The sequence below is a fragment of the Heloderma suspectum genome, chromosome 3 (assembly GCF_057233095.1).
Source record: "Heloderma suspectum isolate Gila_16-S chromosome 3, 16-S_ref, whole genome shotgun sequence".
NCBI lineage: Eukaryota > Metazoa > Chordata > Lepidosauria > Squamata > Helodermatidae > Heloderma > Heloderma suspectum.
The window spans coordinates 196,877,876-196,900,472 of NC_139460.1; the positions used below are offsets into that span (position 1 = coordinate 196,877,876).

General features: G+C 44.8%; 2 protein-coding genes across 6 annotated transcripts in view; both read left to right on the forward strand.

Moving 5' to 3' along the window:
* The first annotated feature begins 484 nt into the window (after positions 1–484).
* EXOSC3 (exosome component 3) lies at positions 485–15,651 on the forward strand. Of its 3 annotated transcripts, XR_014789328.1 has the most exons (5): positions 485–860; positions 8,142–8,291; positions 9,650–9,801; positions 10,966–11,123; positions 11,310–11,612. XR_014789328.1 is itself a non-coding variant. In XM_084845279.1 (4 exons), the coding sequence occupies exons 1-4, from the start codon at positions 516–518 to the stop codon at positions 11,503–11,505; spliced, it is 798 nt and encodes a 265-aa protein (XP_084701405.1). In that variant the 5' UTR covers positions 485–515; the 3' UTR covers positions 11,506–15,651. The 3 variants fall into 3 exon arrangements, 2 of the variants coding, with proteins under 2 accessions (XP_084701405.1, XP_084701404.1); XM_084845279.1 differs by lacking the exon at positions 10,966–11,123 and having other exon boundaries at positions 485–815; positions 11,310–15,651; XM_084845278.1 differs by lacking the exon at positions 10,966–11,123 and having other exon boundaries at positions 11,310–15,644.
* A 5,401-nt stretch (positions 15,652–21,052) lies between these two features.
* The window catches only part of PRXL2A (peroxiredoxin like 2A), a 31,923-nt gene continuing 30,378 nt past the window's right edge, over positions 21,053–22,597 (forward strand). Inside the window, exon 1 of one of the 3 annotated variants that reach the window (XM_084845289.1) lies at positions 21,053–21,368. The gene's annotated coding sequence lies outside the window, so the exon portion shown is untranslated. The remainder of the gene's footprint in view (positions 21,369–22,597) is intronic. The other 2 variants (XM_084845285.1, XM_084845290.1) reach the window with 2 other exon arrangements.

Here is a 22,597-nt window from a genome sequence, read left to right on the forward strand (position 1 = left end):
TAGTATGCCTTACGGCAACACTGTCGTTGCAAATTGGGCGTGTAAGAGAGAGGGAGAGGATGGTTTCCGGCAATCCTGATTTATAATCCCCCCGCAAAAGCTGCAATTATCCCCTCTTCAACGATGCCTCCAACGCCGTTTGCATACTTCATATCTCCAGCAATCGTCGCACCTTCACGCTGGAAACAGCGCAGCCAAAAGTATCTCCCCCCACACTCATGCGCACGCCTCCGGCTGCAGCAAACGTAACTGCTCGACCCCCCCAGTTCAGAGCCAGCGCTCAGCTGTCGTTCACATGCATGAAGACACGGTACGCCTTTATCCCTCCAACAGCGTTAAACGGAGATCACGAGTAAAACAGCACGCCAAGCAGCTAACGCTACTCTACACTATATCTCTATGGTCAGCGCGGGCGGCGACCCTGGCAAAAGTGGGAGGGCGCGCGAAAGAGGGACTCTTCTGCGCATGCGCGCGGAGCGTCGCTCCCGCCTCAGCGAGAAGCGATTTTTTAAAACATGGCGGGGGGCGGCGCGTGCTTGGCCGAGGAGCGGGTAGGGCAGGTGGTGTTGCCGGGGGACGCGCTGCTTCTGCCTGGCCAGGCCGAGGCGGACGGCGAGCGGCTGCGTCTGGCCACCAGCGGGCCTCAGAAGGGGCGGCTGGTTTGTGGGCCGGGGTTGAGGCGCGGCGGGGATGGCCTGCTGGTCACCAAATGCGGGGTGCTACGCTATCGGGGCCCCGGAGGAGGACAGGCAGGTTCCGGAGGGACAGGAAGTGGCTGCGGAGGGACTTACTGGGTGGACTCCCAACAGAAGCGGGTAAGGGAAGGCGGGGCTTCCAGGAGGGAGGCTGCGCATGCGTTGGTGGGTAACTGGCGGGGACACCTGTGGTGATTCTCCCCCCCCCCCTTCCCGGATTCTAGATTAGAATTTTCAAGCGATGATTAAGGAGGCGGGAAGGGAAGGCGGATTATTCGAACAACAATATTTTATATACCACTATAATGTGTTCTAAAAACCCCTTACGACAGCCCCGTAAGGGAGGCTGATGTCTTGATCCCCAAATGGTGTATGCGGCGCAGGCAGAGAATACTGGCTTGCCTAAAGCCACGTGCGCGTGCGGCTCAAGGGAGATTTGCGCTGGCTGTTTCCCAGCTCTCGCCTCCCACCTGTAATCACTGCTAGTTCTTCTGGAACAACCTTCCCCAACCTGGTGCCCTCTGTGTTGGACTACATTTCCCATAATCCCCCAGCCAGTTGCATTATGGGAAATACAGCCCAACCCATTCGGAGGGTACCGGGATGGGGAAGGCTGTCCTATGCAAAGCCTTCTTTGCTTGATACTTGAGCAGTCTCGAAATTTGCTCTTCTTTCCTTCCAAAGGTCCCCCAAGAGGAAAGAAAACTGGAGTGTCTCCTTAGTTGGCTCTGTAGGGATCATATTTCCAGATTTTCTTTGCTTCTGCACTTATGAATGCTGACATCTAGCAGTCCCGAGTATGTCCGAGTGGGAAATCCTGCTGTTTCTTGAGCACCTTAGTCTCCTAATACTTTTTAAGCTTTCTGATTCTAAACCTGAAATGGCAGGCAGAGTACAGGGCAAACGTAATCCAGTTTTAAGTTGGGTTATCTGCTGTAGTTTTCTTTACAAGTTGTGTAGAAAATTGTTGAGAGAGTCCCTTCATTTCACAGGTTTCCAGTTCTCAAGATTCCTTAGACATGTAAGAGGATAACATCTTTAAAAAATGGGAAAGGTTGTATATTCTTCAGGTGTGTCTATGTCCATTTACCCCCTAGAGCCCAGGAATGGTGTGGGAAGACTGTGGAAGTGTTAGTTTTGTACTGTTGATTTGGTATGCACTTTAGCCTGGTTGGAAAGTGAGCTGCTTTTTTGGTCGCACACAGACAAACATGCTTTGACCTTCGGAGACTTCGTTGTTGTTCAGTCGTTCAGTCGTGTCCGACTCTTCGTGACCACATGGACCAGAGCACGCCAGGCCTTCCTGTCCTGCACTCTCTCCCGGAGCGTGCTCAAGTCCATATTCATTGCATCAGTGATGCTATCTAGCCATCTCATCCTCTGCCGTCCCCTTCTCCTTTTGCCTTCAGTCTTTCCCAGCATCAGGGTCTTTTCCAAAGAGTTTTCTCATCGCATTAGGTGGCCAAAATATTTGAGCTTCAGCTTCAGTATCTGTCCTTCCAATGAGCAGTCAGGGTTGATTTCCTTTAGTATGGACTGATTTGACCTCCTTGCAGTCCAGGGGACTCGTAAGAGTCTTCTCCAGCACCACAGTTCAAAAGCATCAATTCTTCGGCGCTCAGCCTTCCATATAGTCCAGCTCTCACAGCCATACGTTACTACTGGGAAAACCATAGCTCTGCTTAGACGGACCTTTGTCAGCAAGGTGATGTCTCTGCTTCTTACTATGCTGTCTAGGTTTGCCATAGCTTTCCTCCCAAGGAGCAAGCGTCTTTTAATTTCATGGCTACAGTCACCATCTGCGGTGATCTTGGAGCCCAAGAAAATAAAATCTGTCACTGCTGCCATTTCTTCCCCTTCTAGATGCCAGGAAGTGATGGGGCCAGATGCCATGATCTTAGTTTTTTTAATGTTGAGTTTCAAACCAGCTTTTGCACTCTCCTCTTTTACCCTCAACAAGAGGCTCTTTAGATTCTCTTCGCTTTCTGCCATTAGGGTGGTATCATCTGCATATCTGAGGTTGTTGATAATTCTCCCAGCAATCTTAATTCCAACCTGTGATTCATCCAGCCCGTCGTTTCTCATGATGTACTCTGCATATAAGTTAAATAAGCAGGGCGACAATATGCAGCCTTGTCGTACTCCTTTCCCAATTTTGAACTAATTGGTTGTTCCATGTCTGGTTCTTACTGTTGCTTCTTGACCCTCGTACAGGTTTCTCAGGAGACAGGTAAGGTGGTATGGTACCCCCATCTCTTTCAGAATTTGCCACAGTTTGTTGTGATCCACACAATCAAAGGCTTTAGCATAGTCAATGAAGCAGAAATAGATGTTTTTCTGGAATTCTCTTGCTTTCTCCATGATCCAGCAAAAGTTGGCGATTTGATCTCTAGTTCCTCTGTCTCTTTGAAACCCAGCTTGTACTTCCGGTAGTTCTCGGTTCGCATACTGCTGAAGCCTAGCTTGTAGGATTTTGAGCATCACCTTGCTGGCATGTGAAATGAGCGCAATTGTACGGTAGTTTGAACACTCTTTGACATTGCCCTTCTTTGGAATTGGAATGTAAACTGACCTTTCCAGTCTTGTGGCCACTGTTGAGTGTTCCAAATTTGTTGGCATATTGAGTGCAGCACTTTAACAGCATCATCTTTTAGGATTTTAAATAGCTCAGCTGAAATACTGTCATCTCCGCTAGCTTTGTTGTTAGTAATGCTTCCTAAGGCCCACTTGACTTCACTCTCTAGGATGTCCGGCTCAAGTTCAGTGAGCGCACTCTCATGGCTATCAGGGACATTAAGATCTTTCCTGTATTTCCTTTTCTTTGTGTATTCTTCCCACCTCTTCTTAATCTCATCTGCTTCTGTTAGGTCCCTGCCTTTTTTGTCCTTTATCATGCCCGTCTTTGCACAAAACGTTCCCTTGAGATCTCCGATTTTCTTGAAGAGATCTCTCGTCTTTCCCATTCTGTTGTTTTCTTCGATTTCTTTGCATTGTTCATTTAAGAAGGCCTTCTTGTCTCTCCTTGCTATTCTCTGGAACTCTGCATTCATTTGGATATATCTTCCCCTTTCTCCCTTGCTTTTCGCTTCCCTTCTTTCCTCAGCTGCTTGTAAAGCCTCATCAGACAGCCACTTTGCTTTCTTGCATTTCTTTTTCTTTGGGATGAATTTAGTTGCTGCCTCCTGAACAATGTTACGGACCTCCGTCCATAGTTCCTCAGGCACTCTATCAGGTGTAATCCCTTAAATCTATTCCTCACCTCCACTGTATATTCATAAGGGATATGATTGAGGTCATACCTGAATGGTTTAGTGGTTTTCCCTACGTTCTTCAATTTAAGCCAAACTTTTGCAAGAAGAAGCTCATGATCTGAGCCACAGTCAGCTCCAGGTCTTGCTTTTACTGACTGTATAGAGCTTCTCCATCTTTGGCTGCAAAGGACATAATCAATCTGATTTGGATATTGACCATCTGGTGATGTCCATGTGTAGAGTCGTCTCATGTGCTGTTGGAAAAGAGTGTTTGTGGCAAAACTCTATTAGCCTTTGTCTTGCTTCATTTTGTACACCAAGGCCATGCTTGCCTGTTATCCCGGTGATTTCTTGACTTCCTACTTTAGCATTCCAATCCCCTCTGATGAAGAGGACATCTTTTTTTTGGTGTTAGTTCTAGAAGGTGTTGTAGGTCTTCATAGAACCGATCAACCTCAGCTTCTTGGGCCTCAGTGGTTGGGGCATAGACTTGAATTACTGTGATGTTGAATGGTTTGCCTTGGATTCGTACTGAGATCATTCTATCGTTTTTAAGATTGTACCCCAGTACTGCTTTTCCCACCCTTTTGTTGACTATGAGTGCTACTCCATTTCTTCTAAGGGATTCTTGGCCCACAGTAGTAGATATGATAGTCACCTGAATTAAATTTGCCCATTCCTGTCCATTTTAGTTCGCTGATTCCCAAGATGTCGATGTTCAATCTTGCCATCTCATGTTTGACCACCTCCAGCTTACCTTGATTCATTGATCTGACATTCCAGGTTCCTAAACAATATTGTTCTTTACAGCATCGGATTTTCTTTTCACCACCAGACATATCCACAGCTGAGTGTCCTTTCGGCTTTGGCCCAGCTGCTTCACTCTTTCTGGCGCTACTTGGAAATACCCTCTGCTCTTCCCCAGTAGTATATTGGACACCTTCCGACCTGAGGGGCTCATCTTCTGGCGTCATATCTTTTAGCCTTGTGATAGGTTCCATGGGGTTTTCTTGGCAAGAATACTGGAGTGAGTTGCCATTTCCTTCTCCAGTGGACCACATTTTGTCAGAACTCTCCGCCATGACCTGTCCATCTTGGGTGGCCCTGCATGGCGTAGCTTATGGCTTCACTGAGTTACGCAAGCCCCTTCTCCACAACAAGGCAGTGATCCATGAAGGGGCTTCGGAGACTAGCTTGTTAATTTTGTGTGTGTAGTGGTATTAAGTCTTGCAGAATATCACCTTGGAAGGATTTACCCTAGTAGGTTGCTTATACATCTTGAAACAAAATATGTTCCTTATCTTGGAGAAATATAGATTCTTGTGGAGCAAATTTCTCTCTTATCTTAAAACAGGCAGGGGTGTGTAAACCATCTATTACGGTAGGGGTAGGACAAGATTTCGAAGTCCTAGTTATTGGCATCAAACTGGGGCACCTGGGAGTTTCCCAGCCTTGAAATAGAGAGTTATGCCCTTTATCTTGTGGTTAACTAGGCCCATCAGCATCCACTGTGATCAATGGCTGGCCTGGTGGTGATGTCACTATGTGATTCTGCTTTAAGTCTGATTTCAGTGGGAGAGATTTAAGCACCTACTTAAGTGCTTATGTGGGCTGGATCATGCCAATTTTTTTACTACTTTAATGTGAAGCTTTTGACATAGAAGTACCACTCATTCATTTATTTTCATTTGGAACATTTATGTTGTACCTTTTGTTGGAGGGACTCCAACCATGAGTCACTGAACCTGAACTTGAAGGGTTAATACATACCTGAGTCAGGTGGGAGGGGAGATGGTATTGCCTTTTCCTTGTCTCCTCCCCCTACTCTCCTATTCTTCTTCTCACTTCTTCCTGCAAGGGACAGTGACCATGAGGCTGATCTCAGCCAACTTACCTCGAGATGTAAGCCTGTTATATAGTCAGGGCCAGAAATATTGGAACAAGGATAACTGTTTTGGCAATTGGCCTCTGTACACCACCACACTGAAGTTGAAAGGAAACACACCCAGATGGGAGCAAAGTCAGGACTTCTCAGCTGTAATTCAAGGGGTTTGACAAAAGTGAGGCACTACCCATTCAGGAAGGACAGCCAGTGGCATACACACACACACACCCATTGTTGGGGGCTCATAAGTAATGGAATGAATGGCTGGCAAGCAGCTGCATGGCCAGGTGTGGCCTGTTTCCTGGGTACCCCATGACCAATCAAAAAGATAAAAGGCCTGGAGGTGGTTCTGAGTGTTACATTTGCATTTGGTAGCTGTTCCCTGGAACTCCCAACATGAGGTCCAAAGAGGTGTCCATGCAGGTGAAGGAGGCCATCATTAGGCTGAGGAAACAAAACAAACCCATCAGAGAGATAGCAGAAACAGTGGGAGTGGCCAACACAACAGCTTGGAACATCCTGAAAAAGAAGGAATTAACTGGCAAGCTCAGCAACAGCAAAAGGCCTGGAAGACCACAGAAGACAACTCAAGTGGATGACCGCAGAATTCTGTTAATGTGAAGAGGAACCCTTCCACAACATCTAGCCAGGTCAAGAACACTCTTGAGGAGGTAGGCATGTCATTGTCAACATCTACAGTCAAGAGACGGCTTTATGAATGTAAATACAGAGGCTTCACAACAAGGTGCAAACTGCTGGTAACGCTCAAGAACAGACAGGCCAGATTAGCCTTTGCCAGCAAACACCTAAAAAGCCTGCCCAGTTCTGGAATAAGATTCTTTGGACTGATGAAACCAAGATTAGCTTGTACCAGAATGATGGGAAGAAAAAAGTATGGAGAAGGAAAGGAACAGCTCATGATCCAAAGCATACCACATCATCTGTCAAACATGGTGGAGGCAGTGTTATGGCATGGGCATCCATGGCTGCCAATGGAACTGGGTCACTGGTGTTTATTGATGACCTGACTGCTGATCAAAGCAGCAGGATGCATTCTGAAGTGTAGAGGGCTATGCTTTCTGCTCAGGTTCAGCTGAATGCTGCCAAACTGATAGGATGCCGCTTCATATTGCAGATGGATAATGACCCAAAACATACAGCAAAAGCTACCCCAGAGTTTCTGAAGGCAAAGAAGTGGGATGTTCTTCAATGGCCACGTCAGTCACCTGATCTCAACCCCATAGAGCATGCTTTTCAATTACTGAAGACTGAAGGCAGAAAGACCCACAAACCAGCAGCTGAAGGCAGCTGCAGTAAAGGCCTGGCAAAGCATCTTGAGGGAGGAAACTCCGCATTTGGTCATGTCCATGGGTTCCAGACTTCAGGCAGTCATTGACTGCAAAGGATTTTCATCCAGGTATTAAAGGCAACCCTTAAGTTTGAAATGGTGTTGGTTTGTTCCGTTACTTATGAGCCACCAATGATAGGTGTGTGTGTATGCCACTGGCTGTCCTTCCTGAATGGTTAGTGCCCCACGTTTGTCAAACCCCTTGAATTACAGCTGAAAGTCCTGACTTCGCTCCCATCTGGGTGTGTTTCCTTTCAACTTCAATGTGGTGGTGTACAGAGGCCAACTGCCAAAACAGTTATCCTTGTTCCAATATTTCTGGCCCTGACTGTATCTCAAGTGAAGTCTGCTCCTAACCCACCACTTGAGTGTGTTTTGCCTACATCCGGGGCATCACCTTTCCCTGTCCTGGTTTGGGTTGTGTGGTTTCCCTCACAGAATAAGCATTTGAAAGACACACGAAAACAATATACATACTCATATTTGTTCTGCTTGAGTTTGTGGCATCTTCCTTCAGGTGATTGTTTGCAATCCTTATATTTTTCTTGCCCCTTGAAACTAAAATTTCCTTTATTCTTCTAAAATTAATAATTTAATGAAGTTTTTATATCAATACACTTTTTTATATATCCTTGTCACATCAGCAATTTTCATGAATATTTTTAGTTTCTAATACTAAATGCCAATTATCCGAATTAATACATTATCAATATGTTCAGATTTAAATGCTGTTGCTAAAGTAAAAGTATTTGGGGACATGAATGCTGTCTTTGTAGTAGTATTTTCATTATAAAGGAACTGTATAGTCTTCAGTAGTGAGGCTGAATTGTTGATGTTGGGTTGTATGTGAGTAGAGTGCTGCATACCATCGGTACTTTTGTTTGTTTTGTACAAGAAAAGTAATATGCATATTTAAAAGGCCTCTTTTTTCTTTTTAAAATCCTAATTCTTTCCGTTACTAGTACGTCCCAGTCAAGGGAGATCACGTGATAGGCATAGTGACCACCAAAGCTGGGGACATATTCAAATTGGATGTTGGAGGAAGTGAACAAGCATCTTTGTCCTACCTGGCATTTGAAGGTGCAACCAAAAGAAACAGGCCAAATGTGCAGGTGAGGACTCTGAAATATGATAACAGCAGTGATTTTCAGCTCAGGTCTATACACACTAAACTGGGAGTAAGTCTCATTGTGTTCCTTGTGACTTCCTTCTGAGTAGATGTGCATAGGATTGCACTGTTAAGCTTGTGTTAATTCAAAATAGTAGTGTTGAGTCAACACCTCTTTTCTTTAGTCAGAAGGCTTTAAGAATATCGCTGTGTGGACATGTTTAAATAAATAATATGCATCTTGAATAGAGTTTAAATTCCTTTGTATGTTTCTTCTCTGTTGATTCTTGGCATGAGATCTTGACCTTTGAAAGAGGCATGTGATAACAAATTACTCATTGCCATGCTTTGATAGCCAAGAGTTACAGAAACAGGCTTCTTGTGTTTTGCTTTTTTGGATGCCTCTTAAAAATACAATGTTGGACAATTTAAAGTGGTTGTATCTCCTGATACTGCTTGGCTAAGATGGCGGTGTAATCCAAAGAAAAGCTCTTGAGATCAGCCAAGACTTCTAAGCTAGACTGGATATATTATAAGCTGTTATATGTTTTTAAAAAGTTCCCATATAAAATACATATTTCTTTACTTTAAATAAATTTAAATAAATCCATGCATTGTTGTACCCTGCTAATATAAAAAGAGGTGATACAGCTCATTGGTTGAGATGCAGTGCTAAATCATAGTCAGCATTACAGGAACAAGCGCCAGGCTCGTGATGTTATCCTCCTCAATGCTTCTCATTTTCTAGCCTGTGGACGAGATTAAAAAACTGTGGTTATTAGTTCTTTTGCTTTAGAACTAATAACCACAGTTCTGTGGGATGTCCAAACTTGGGGAACTTCATCTTATTCTAACTGGTTAGTTAAACTGGGATATCAGACCATAGTTTGACAGTATTTGACTGTTGAGTTGACTGATGTGCCAACCTTACAACTCATGGCTTTTGTTATCCTGTTTATTGAGAATAGCCAGCAACTACATAACTGGCAAAAACATTTTCTTGATAAAATTCGTCAGTTTTAATAACATAACTGAATAGTATATGAGTTACACTTCAGATGAACAGTCTTGTATACTTGTGACACATCTGTCCTCACACTGGAGTCATTGGGCAGAGCTATTGTTGCTCTTGTCACTTTAACAATATAGTCTCTATTTAAATCAATTTCTGACAATGTGGTTGCAATAGCTACTAAGAAGAGCTGATTGAAAAGGTAAGTCTACACTGAGGCAGAGCTATATACGTATCTCATTGCTTTTTCTCAGTGCTCTGTATAATAGGTGAAGTGCAACACTGGAGACCTGTCATAAAATGTTACATAAATAGATGGAATAGTTCTGAATGTGTATTATTTTTCTTAGGTGGGGGACCTTATTTATGGCCAATTCATTGTCGCCAATAAAGATATGGAACCTGAAATAGTCTGTATAGACAGTAATGGCCGAGCAAATGGAATGGGAGTCATTGGACAAGATGGTTTCTTATTCAAGGTGTCATTAGGCCTAATAAGAAAGTAAGTATGATAGAGTTCTTATTAGCATGCCTTATCTTCTTAGGCATGGAAATAATTGGCCAATTATTTCCTTCATGCCCTTCTCTAGGTTAGGTCATGCAAGCCGTTGATGTTTTGGTACAACTGTTGCATGTTGACTAGGATTCATATAATTTTGCCATATTCATTATAAACCATGGCTGAAATAACTTTAAAAAAGGATAGCCTAACTGACGCCTAAGAGCTATAATAAATTGAGCCCCACTGATTCAGCAAAACCGGTTGTCAAAAGAAGAACAGTTCCGAGTCTGCATTGTGAAGGAACCTTCTCAGATATGCATTATGTACACAACTCTCTGTAATATTTGGCAGGGCACTCCCTTGTAATACATATTCTACACTTAAAAGGAGGTACAGTTATCTCTTTAGAGACATTTGTAGACATGTGCTTTGAGAGAAATGCATGCTTTGACATGTCCTGAATAAGAGCAATGGGGCTCTGCCACTGTATAAATATGATGAATTTAGAACAGTAATTTGTGTGCGTATGCATACTGTTCCTTTGCCTGATGTCTCTAATAAACTCTCTAGGGCATGGTTCACAGATCAAACAGCGAGTGTGAAGGCGCACACTGGCTCCTGCCTGCTTCCACTTTTTGAAACAACCCAGGAATCCATGGCTTGTTGGGGTAGAACTCTGGGTTGTTTAACCCTAAACAATCCAGAGTGCAGGGTTCGCACATCATGTCAACAACTCAGGAACCAGGCATTCCTGGGTTGTTTCCGAAAGCTGATTCAAAGTGAAAGTGGCAAACAGGCAGGAGGCTGTGCTTGTTCGTACCCACGTGGGTTGTTACATATGCAGTCTCATTCTTCTGCTCCATGCACCTATGCTTGCATGCTCTGTGTGTGCTTGTTTTTGTATGTCCCCACAAAGCTTTACATCTAAAGAGGCTTGGATCAAGAGCTTCTACCTCTAAAGAAGCCACCTATCAGTACTACATTCCATCAGGATTTCCAATACAATGTCTTCCTGAATTGTACTACTTCAGGCTGGGGAAGGAGAGGGATCAGATAATTGAATGTTTCTCCATGAAAACATTCCCTGCTCATAAAAACAAAACCCTAACATTGGAAAGAAGGCCAGGCAAGAACTGTTCTCCTTGACTTTTTTTTTTTTTTTAGGTGAAGGGGTTTTTATATCTATAGTTGGAAGAGCAATACCCTCTCCCCACCTTCCCCCCTGCCAGCAATCTAAAGAATTACAATTCAGGAACAGCGTTATACACCTCATCTACTATTGTATGGAGTAGTATTCTGGTGCACAGCTCCTTGGTTTAAAGGTGAGCGGCCCTATGGAGTTTTTATTGCAATTCCACTTTTTCAGCATATATATATATAGTCTGAACTTGTACATGGATTTGGCTAGGTCCCAAAGAAATTGAGGTCTTAATAGTTTGAAATATGAAGAATTTACCACAACCATTCATTGCCTTTTTTCCCTTTACCTTCTGTTATTTTGGTTTCAGACTCTTAGCTCCAGACAGTCAAATCATCCAGGATTTGGGAGAACTTTATCCATTTGAGCTGGTGTTGGGAATGAATGGAAGAATTTGGGTGAAAGCCAAAACAGTTCAGCAGACTTTAATTGTAGCAAATGTCTTGGAAGCCTGTGAGCACATGACTGCAGAACAGAGGAAACAAGCAGTTGCTAAACTGTTATAGAACTGGTGAAGGGGAAAACGGTTTTTTTCCATTTTATATTGTATGTGGAAATGATTGTATATACTTCTTTATATTTAAGATAATAAATGTTATACTTCTACTACCTTTATTTTCTTCTACATCTTTCAGTCTCAAACTTGTCTTGTGGCAGATTGTGCCTGTTTATTTTCCAAGTAGGAAGCACTGGGGCTTCAAGTGGGATTTTTGTAGAAATGCCTATTCTGCTGACTTCTGCAAAATGCCACTGATTCTAATATACACCAGAAGGGAAGCTCCATTTTGTCCATGTCATTTTTAGTCTGTCATAGTTTACTTTCAGTGACTGAAGTGCACATGTTGAGACAAACCCAGGTTTGCTGCTCTGCAGTGTCTGAAACAGCCCGGACTTAGAACTTTGGCGGCCCTGTCTTCTGCTGTTTGTGCCTCCCTTCTCTGATAGGTGCACAGGTCCTTTGCAGAGACCATGTTGGGCTACTGGAAATCTCATCCAACTTGTGTTGCTCTACTTGGATCATCAGGCAGCTTGATGTGAATTCCTTTGTGAATTGGAACAATGTTAAGTGACACTGTAAAGGAAAGAATGACTTCCCAGAACTATTTAGCAGAGGTGGAGTCTGTATAGTAAATGATAGGCTAAGAGGACTAATGCAGAGTGCAGAGACTTCAGGGGGAAAGCTGTAAAGTACCCCCAAAGCCTGCATTTTTCTTTCCATCAGAAAACTACAAAAGCATGTTTTTCCATTATTTCTGTACAATGTGTTCCAATAATGATTTATTTATCCAGATCACCTGAAACCCATTTTCCATTTACTCAAAGGTCTGTTGAATTTTTTAGTCTGTACTATCTACCACTTTAGTTTATAGGAATGGCCTTGCTGGGCCTATCCAAAAATCCATCTAGTGCATCTGTCTAAATGACCAGCTAGATTCCTCTGGGAAGCTTACAGGAAGGGCATTAAGGAAATAACCCTCCGCTGTTAGTCCCAACCAGCTGATCTGTTGCCTTTATACATGGGGATTTCATATAACTATCATAACTAAGAACCTCCTCCAAGACTGATCTGAAGCAATTGCTGTTTTCCACAGCCTTCCGAGCAATAGCCATTAGTTAAAACCCACTGTATGGAGAGGAAAATAACTGTTTCAAAAACCACTAAGAGAGCAATCCTGGGCAAGCATCCTAGGGACCATAGGATTATTCGGATATCCCCTTCCAAAGTTGGAGACAGCGCTCTGACCTCAGAAAGGGGAGTCAGAGATCCGTCCCTCCTCCCCCACCCCCTCACAGCCACTGCGGAAAGAACTGCGCTGGCTGCCCTTTAAGGTTGGAAAACAGACCTCAGAGGAGGAGGAAAGGGGGTGTTCCATTGGGCGGGGAAGGGAGGAAACCGGAGAGGCCAGGATATGAGATCCTCCACCTCCTCCAGTCTCCTTTCATCGCTCTCCAAAACGCCCTTACTAGATGTGCTAAAAAGCCCATCTACCAAAATCTGTAGGGTGGGAGGATAGGGAGATGAAGATCCTCTGTCACTTCTCCTGCCCTTCACTAGATAATTGGACACCTCCAAGCTTGGGGGCTTCTGATCATCAAGGGAGCAATCGATAGGATTACACCCTAAATGGTGAATCCATGTAGGGAGTTGGGGTTCTGGTTTTGATTTCACTTTTGCCTGGTTACTTTGCCTGCTTTAGTTGTATGAATAAGATGCCTGTTTAAGTAAAGGTCCTGTTTAAAGTTTGCAATTGTCTTCTGTCCCAAGTGTGGTCAGACAAAACTTACTCTGCAATAATGCCAGTGTTCGTTACTATAAATGAATTCTTTATCACTTTTCTGACTTTTGAAATCTCCATATAATTTAATAATAAATTTAATGTATTTAAATAACTATGGCCCTTTTAATCATACTCTCCTAAAAAAAACCCTTGAGTTACTTGCATCTCCACCAAAAATATAAATGAACTGCCATTTCCAGGATTTACAGTGGCAAGCTGATGCACATGTACTGTGACAGCTTGAAATGCTTCAGAAATCTGCAAAACTGGCTTAACCAGCACTTGAACACAGTGGGTCTTAGAGTAAATATATATAAAAAGTAAATGTGTAGAGCAAACATGGAAAGGGATGACCCCACAGCATCTGCTTGTTCTGTTCTGATGGATAACTTTCAGCTTATTCACCTTGAGGATGTAGACTGGTTGTCTGGAGGTTTGAGGCTTGACCTTTGCACTTTCTTGCTTGTGAAGGTGACTAGAGGATGCTTGGGCTGGTGACGCTTGTGAATGCCTATGCCTGTTCTGAAAGGAGCAGTGATTAGGACCCTGCTTTAAAAAAAAAAAAAGTAATTAAGGGTGCAATCCTATAGGGATAGGTAGCCGCCTCCGAACTCAGAGGCGACGCCTATCCAATGCAGGGCAGGAGAAGCAAGGAGGGGATGGTCCCCTCCGCGCTTCAGCTGCCCTGCATTTGCAGCTAGATAGCCGATTTCAGCTGTCTAGCTGCAGGACAGTGGAGTGGGGAAAGCAGCTGCCGGATGATACATAGGATGTGTCGTACTGTCATTTCTGCCGTTCCCACCCAGGAATGCCTCATTTTTGCTGCTCTGTGCTCCTCTTCCGAGCGTGGGGCCTTTCCAAGCTTCCTCTGAGGCAGCACAGGAGGAGGGGAAGGTTGGTTCTCCGGGAACTGACCTCTGAGTGCAGGCTCCGAGGTCAGTTCCTGGAAACCGACATATCCTTGTGGCTGTCTAGCTGCTGACTAGCAGCCATAGGATTCCTCCCTTAATGTCATCGCTAAGGATAACTACCACCCTGTTTACTTTGATTCTTGAGCAAGGTACTTGCGTGGGTAGTGGCAGTTCAACTCCAGGCTTTCTTGGCTGATACTGGTAACTTGGATCCCTTCCAGTTGAGGCTCCAACCCAGTTTGGGGACTGAAATGGCTTTGGTTGCCTTGGTGGATAATCTGTGCCTAGAACTGGATAGGGGGAGTACACCCCTATTGGTTCTGATGGACATCTCAGTAGCTTGCAGTACCATCAGCCATGGTATCATTCTGGGTTGTCTCATGGAAATGGGGTTTGTGGGCACTGTTTTACTGTGATTCCAACTTATCTAGAGCATAGGTTCCAGAAGGTGGTGCTGGGGGACAGCTGCTCAACCCTGTAGCTTTTGGAATTGTGGATTTTATCTTGTCCCCCATCCTGTTCAACATGTACATGAAACCGCTGGGGGAGGTTATTGGGGGATTTGGGGTTGGGTGTCATCAATAAGCAATAGATATCCAGCAATTTCTCTCCTTTCGTTCTAATGCCTAGGAAGTTGTGGAGGTCCTGAACTTCTGTCTGGATGCAGTGATGGATTGAATATGGATCAATAAGCTGAGAGTTGATCCAGATAAAACAGAAGTATGTTTAGTTGGTAGGACAGCTGATCTAGGCTTGGAGTTATGGCCTGAGTTGGATGGGGTTACACTTCTGTTGAAGGATCAGGCTTCTGTCCCACTTTTCCCCTCCAATGGAGATGTTCAAGGTGACTAACAAAATCCAAAAACATTATCAGAGGTAAAAATAATCCACATCATTAAAATAATGAAATAAATAGCAAATTGAAAACAACATATGTCAAGAATGAGGGTAGTAGAAGCTAAAGCCATGATAGCCGATTGGGTTGTCATGTACAAAGTAGCCACCTGGAAGCTGTTTTTTGGCCGTTTCTCAGCCTGGCAGCTCAAGGCCGCACTCTGCTCCAGCTGATTGGGAAAATGATAACAGCTGTGTCTGGTGGGAAGATTCAGCCTCTTTGGAGGGTGGAGTGGGGTGTCCTGGGCTCTGATTGGGTGTTTCAAATTTGCCCTGAGTTGCTAGGGCTGGGCAATAAAAGGGGGTTGGGTGTCTTTTCTTTTGCCCTGACAGTACTAGGGTGTCTTGCTGCTCGATGGCTATCCTGAGAGACCCATACTTTGGTTTGTATAGGATAGACTAGCTAGCTTTATTGTTTTGCTCCTGGGCGTGTGTGTCCAGGTGATTGGCATTTCTGGTTTTGCTTTTGAGTATTGTAACTGACTTGTAATTTCCTGTACAACCTACCACCTCTCCCCTTTCCCTTCCTCTTTGTTCCTTTCCCTTAATAAACTTTTATCCAACTTCCCGTTGGTGTGGTGTGTTCTGTATAACTTCAGTGCTAAATACAGTGCCTATTGGCCTGGGAGGGAAGCTACTGGGTAATCCTGGGAGGACTTGTAGCCGAGTTGGGCCTGGCCTACCTTGTAGGGTTCTTGGTGTGAGACCAAGCATAAGTTCAAAAGAGCCAACTAATATAAAACAGCAACCCAGTTAAAGACTCGCTGAAGGAGAGAAGTCTTCAAATGCTGATAAAACACTGATAAAAAAGATAATCTACATTCTTGCGGCTGGGAGTTCTACTTACAGGGTGCTAACCCAGAAAATGCCCTCTTTCACATTGTCACCAACCATACCCTTGAAGGCCTTGACACATGCAAGAAGTCTGTATCAGCCAATCTTAAGGGATGGGCAGATTCACACAGGAGGAGACAGTCCTTCATGTAGCATAGCTCCAAACTACTTAGGGCTTAAAAGGTAACAACCAGCACCTTGATTGGCACCTGGTCTGCAGTTTGCTAGTGCTCCTGGAGGCTAAGTTGGCAGCTGTGATCAAGAGTATCTTTGCTCAGCTTCAGCTTGTGTGCCCAACTGTGCCCTTTCCTGGATCATCCAGGTCTGGCCACTGTAGCTCATTCCCTGGTGACATCCAGATTGGACTACTGCAATGCACTCTACGCGGGGCTTCCCTTGAAGAGTGTCTGGAAACTAGCTGATGCAAAATGTAGTGGCCAGACCTTTTTCTGGCATTTGTTTCTTAGAACATATTACAGCACTTCTTTTTCACTTGCACTGGCTTCTGATTTGTTTCTGGGCACCATTCAAAGTGCTAGTTATTACCTATGAAGCTCTAAATGGCTGGAGACCAGGTTATCTTTAAAGACCGACTCCTCCCACATGAATCTGCTCATGCGCTACATTCGATTTCTGAGGCCCCGCTCTGTCCTGCCTCCTCTGGAAATATATTTGGTAGGAACATGAGAGTGGGCTTTCTCAGTAGTGGTAGCCAGATTGTGGAACTCCCTCCCAAAAGAGGTTTGGTGGCCACCCCCTCTTGAGTTTTAGGCGGGTAGCAAAGACTTTTCTGTTCTGCAGTACCATTCATCTTTTTTAACCTGCTGTGGAAGTGTATTTTTAAACTGATCTGATTGTTTTATGTCTCTTGCTACTATTTTAATTTAATTGATCTATTGCATTTGTGTTTCCTTTTATTTCTGTGTTTTAATTTGGAAGCTACCTTGACCTTTTAGGAGGCTAAAAGGCAGGGTAGAAATTTTCTAAAATTAAAAATATTTTCTTTAGTTCTTCAAAATGGGTTGCATTTGAAATTGTATAATCTCTTCAATACTTTTTAGATCAGCATAAATAGCATTTCATACCTCTACTTGATGAGGTATGTTTTTCCCCTTACTGGATAGCACTTGGAGGGGGAAAAGGCTGAGTTCTACATAGGAAGAACAAAATAAACAGGATAGGAAGGCTGGGCAGATTATGCTGTTAGGAGTGTCTTCTGGCTTTCTCAAGTTCTGAAGGAAGAAATGTTGACACCTGCAGCAACTAAGATTCATGGTAATGTGATCACTCATGCCAAGCAAAGCTTCTGCATGGCACACCATGGCCACTGCTGTGAGGAAAAATGATAGCGCCTTCCTGTCTCTTTGTTTCTAACTGATACCTCAGAAGGGTGAAGAGGGGTCACTGCACAGTCTTCATGTTGTGGAGACATTCCTGCCATGGGTGGAGAAGTAATTAGAAAAATGTTATCTTACTCAAAATTAGAACTACAGACGCTCAATCCTGGAAATTGTCCGCAGGCAAAAACACACCTCCTTATGAAGTTAAATAGGTTATCCTCTTGGCCAGTTACCAGAAATTGAGGTTTGCCTAGCCGGGGGGTGGGGGGGAATCTAACTGATCTACTCCGAGTCTCTAACAGTCTGAGGCAGGGTACCTCTGAATACTTGTACGTGAAGGAGTGAATAACAGGGAGGACTGCTGCTTCCCTGTCCTGCTTGTGAGCTTTCTGTAAGCATCTGGTTGGCTACTGTTGGAAACAGGACTTCAAGGCTGGCCCTACCATTAGGCAGAGCAAGGTGGCAGATTCTGGGGTGGGGTGGGGTGGGGTGGGGTGGGGTGGGGTGGCAGTGACAACCCCCTGGCCACTGCACCAGAGCCCTCCCAGCCATTCCGTCTGATGGAGGACAGAGCTGTGCATACCCCACGGCCTGACCAGCACCCCTAAGCTAGCTTGTTGCCCTCAGGTGTGGTGGAGGATGTTGCCCCATTGTCAGTGTTGAAATAAGATTCAACTGCTAGTCTAGCTGGCTTCTGTATTTATTTATTCATTTCATTTCTATACCGCCCAATAGCCAAAGCTCTCTGACCGGTTCACAAAAATTAAAACCGAAAAGTGCAGGGTAAAACAGTATAAAATATAAAAGCATTAAAACCACAACATAACACAACCAGAATAAAACCTGAATAAACCCTAGCAGCAATGCAGAGATTTAAAATGCAGATTTAAAACACCAAAGCTAAAAGCCTAGGAAACTAAAATGCTAAAATGCCTGAGAGAATAAAAAAGTCTTCACCTGGTGCCGGAAGGAATACAACATAGGTGCCAGGCGAACCAGCCAGGGTGCCACAGCAGAAAAGGCCCTCTTCTGTACATGGAACGGATGGTTGGCACCATCTTGTCCTTTGTTGCGTCAGGCAGCAAAATGTCTTGGATCAGCCATAATCTAGCTAGTCCTTTGGTCTGACCCAGTAGGGCAATCCTTCTTATGCTCTCGCTGTATACATGCATGGCTGTGCACCAAGTGTAGTGTGATGACTGTGTTTGTAGCACAGTGCTCATGCATGGCCACTGAAAGCTAGCTGTGTGTAGAGAACGTAAACTTGTGGATGTTGGGCTGCAACATGGAGCTCTGTCCTAAGAGGATCACAAAGACTGTGGAGGGCGCATTTGGCAGATCTGCCCATGACTTTCTAACTGTCCAGAACAACAACAACAAAATAGATTGGCTTGCTTGTGTGCCTAACAGCAGCTTGGTGGGCAGTTATCATGCCCTCCATCTTTTCACAGCATGGTGATAAACGTGTTTACTTGTTAATGTCTGTGGGTCAGACTGTTATAGGCAGAGTTACGGGAGCAAATGGAAAAGCAGGCAACTCTACCGTTGCATGATTTTGTGCAAACAAACTAGCCAATTAAATAGAGCCTAACCCTCTCCTGCACAGCTGAATGATTGACTATCTTCTAACCCCCAAGACAGGCTTGCTGGGTGGGAGTGAGGTATAGGCCACCACATTTCATGGTCCAACCAGATCGTCTTTGGATAGGTGACCAAGGGAGCAATCCTGTCACCCTAGACAGAGTCTGGGGGGGCCATAGGATATTTCGGATTCCTGGATCCAAGGTCAGAGACAGCACTCCAACCTCAAACCCAGGATCCAAGTTCCCCTCCACCACCCCCTTGCAGCCGGCACTGAGAGAACCACACCAGCTGCCTCTCCAAGGTCGCGTAGGCTTACACCAGGCCTCCCACTCTGCACCGGATACTCACAAGCCTCCGAGTTTGGAGGCTTACAAGTATCTAGGGCAGATCCAATAGGATCGCGCCCTAAGATTTCCTTTCACAAAAGAAAGTCATCCTGAATGCATGCTATGGTGTTTCACACTTAGGTATTTTGTTTTAAGGAACTTGATAGATGCTCAGAGGCACTCAGCCTTAGGTACCAGAATTCTTGTAAACAAAAAGTGCGAATTAGAGATTGCCTGTTGATTTCCTGTTCCAAAACAAGGCAACCAAATGCAAAAGAGGATAGGACTCCTTTAATAGTTGTCTGCAAGAGGGTTTATTTCTAATTTTTTGGCTGGGGCACTTCAGGTGCAAGGTAACAGAAATTGCCCCTTCTTATATTCCCTCTGTCCACTGATTATTAAGGGAGCAGGAACGCTGTGCGTCTGTTAACCCTGCTGGTGCAGCAAGATCTTATGCGTGTTTGTTTGGAAGTAAGTTTTAAACCCTCTCCACTCGCTTGGATCCACTGCATTGTCCACACTTACAGTGGACAGGTAATATTTTACCACTCTGTGAGGGAGATTCAGGAGAGGGAGGCCAACAAAGACACCATCACACACCGCATCCTGCTTTTATCTTCTATCTGCTCTTCTACATTCAGAGAAAGTAAACATATCACCCTTTGTGGAAGGATTTTTTGTTTATGTTCAGGATTTTAAAATCTGTTTTTCAACCTCTTCTTTCTTTCTCCTTCCCCTCCCCTCTATATTTCTTCATGGATTTAAGTTTCAAAATGGACTTGGGTATTTTATTAATGTTGTAAGCCAGTTTGGTCAAAATGCAAGTGGCAAATCAAGTAAAGTGTCCAATAGGGCTTACTCCTCTGTAAGTGAGCCCAGCATTGCAGCCTCAGATGATAAATTGTCAGGATACAGCATAGTGAATTGCATGTGTGATTTGTATCTTTTCATATATGCAGGGGTGGGGTACTTGTGCCCCCGCAGATATTGTTGGACTCTAACTTCCATCAACCCCAGCCAGCATAGCCAATGGTCAGGGATGATGTGAGTTGTTTAACCTCTGTAGTGCCATAAGTTCCCGGCCCCTGTATAAGGGGACACAATGCAAAGGAGAACAGGGAACCTGTGCCTTTAACAGAAATGGGTATTTTGGGAGGGCCAGCTTTCAGCTCTTAAAGGTACAGGAGCTTTGTCTTTCTTTACCTCTGGCTGGCCTAGTCTTAAGATCAGCTGACGCAGGGAAGCTTTTTCCTGGAACTTATGCAAGTACTTAGAATAACCCACCCAATAACCAAAGTTCTTTGGGTGGGTTACAGTAAAAATTAAAACCATGAAAAGAAGTGAAATGCAAACATGAAAACAGAATAAATCCAGCAATTACATATAACCAGCAGGAAGTAAGATTTGCGCAAATAATTTAAAAAGCACTAAAAGGTTTTAAAATGGAAAAACCGGAGGAAATAAAAATCTTCACCTGGTTCCGAATGTACTACTTGGATAATGGGTTGCATTCAATGTTAGTCTGATTTAAGTTCTATTCATTTCAGTGGGTCGACCCAAGTACCATCCTATATGTTTGACTCTTAAAACTCCCTGCACGTTGAAAGCTAGTAAGTTGCCGGGGGTGGGGGGATTCAGGTTAACATTTTCAGGGACGTGCTGTTCTTCTAGACGCAGTTCCGTCATAAAATACGGGCGAACAGAATATGTTGACGCATAGAAATCCCTCGCGGGCTGGAGAGGCACGACCCTGCCTGAAGAAAGGCCCGCATGTACGGCCGGCCTTACACCTCCGGCTCCCCCTGCGAATCAGTGCATGCGGGATCGATTAGTCGCCCTGAGCTTTCTCTGCTCGCTCGGGCTGGTGGCTTGCGGCGAGGCTGCCAGAAGCACCGTCGTGTGTCGCCGCTGCAGGTGACGACCGGTCGGGCTCGGGAGGCGCCCGATTCGGAGCGGCCGCCGCCGCCGCGGGATGGTGCGCCAGCAGGAGCATCCCTCGTAAGCGTGAGTTAGTGCCGAGAGCTCGACAGTAGCCGCGCCGTGGAGGTCGTGCGATGAAAGGGGCAGAGGGAGGGAAGCGCCGCAGAAACCGGCGTGTCGCACCCCCTGCAGAAGGGCGGGCAGGGCTGTCTGGAGGGCGAGTGTTTTGTCCTGTGAGGTTTCTCCTTCTGGATGGTTCTGCTGTGTGCTCCAGACAACAGGTAGTATCCATGGTTAGTCCTACGTAGAGGAGATCCATTGAAATGAATGAAAGTTAAGTTAGTCATGGCTGACTTCAATGCCCAGTGCCCAAGGATGAGCGAGCGTGTGTGTGTGTGTGTCAGTGGTTCTTGTGAAGAAGCGATCCTCTGTTTTCAAGACAAAGCAAAAACCAAAGGTAGTCGTGTGGGTCCATGAGAGAGAGAGAGAAATCCAAAATCCTACCTTTATTAGGACCAACCACAGTGCCACAAAAGAGTGTGCAAGCTTTCGAGTTCTCCAGAATTCCTCATCAGCCTAGATATGCAGCACCTGGCAGTGACTAGTTCATTCAATCAGCAATCTGCATCTTGAGACTGGGTGCGAAATACACACCTCATGGCCACAACAGGTCGCTTTTTAAGTTATTCTGATTTGTTTCTCTTCCCATCCCCTCCTTTATGTACTAGGTTGATGAAGAGTTCTGGAGAACTTGAAAACTTGCACACTCTTTTGTGACACTTGGGTTGCCCCTAATAAAGGTATTGCCCAACTTTGGGTTTTGCATCTTAGAAAGGCAGCGTGCAAAGGAAAGTGTCCATCTTTGGCCTATAAGCATTCATTTTATGTATGTTTGTATTAATTTACTGAATAAATAATCCCTCTTTTCCACTAAAAAAAATGGAGCTCAAGGCAGCTATTTTGATGCAACTCTCTGCCTGCCTCTCCCCCTCCTCCTTCTTTACAAACAACTTAAGGGCTCAATCCTATGCATATTTAGACAGAAAAGAGTCCTAGAACTCCCAGCATTCCCCAGCCAGCTTGGGGAATGCTGGGAGTTGTAGGACTTTTTTTCTGTCAGAACATGTATAGGATTGAGCCCTAAGCTGATGTGTTGTTGTTGTTCAGTCGTTCAGTCGTGTCCGACTCTTCGTGACCCCATGGACCATAGCACGCCAGGCCTTCCTGTCCTGCGCTCTCTCCCGGAGCATGCTCAAGTTCATATTCATTGCATCCGTGATGCTATCTAGCCATCTCATCCTCTGCCGTCCCCTTCTCCTTTTGCCTTCAGTCTTTCCCAGCATCAGGGTCTTTTCCAGGGAGTTTTCTCTTCGCATTAGGTGGCCAAAATATTGGAACTTCAGCTTCAGTATCTGTCCTTCCAATGAGCACTCAGGGTTGATTTCCTTTAGGATGGACTGATTTGACCTCCTTGCAGTCCAGGGGACTCGTAAGAGTCTTCTCCAGCACC

Bases quoted from the DNA above. Each gene is read 5' to 3' on its own strand.
- EXOSC3 (XM_084845278.1), top strand. From the start codon at position 516: ATGGCGGGGGGCGGCGCGTGCTTGGCCGAGGAGCGGGTAGGGCAGGTG. The intron at 8,292-9,649 runs GTGAGGACTCTG...TATTTTTCTTAG, and splicing joins GAAACAGGCCAAATGTGCAG to GTGGGGGACCTTATTTATGG. The intron at 9,802-11,309 runs GTAAGTATGATA...TTTTGGTTTCAG, and splicing joins TCATTAGGCCTAATAAGAAA to ACTCTTAGCTCCAGACAGTC.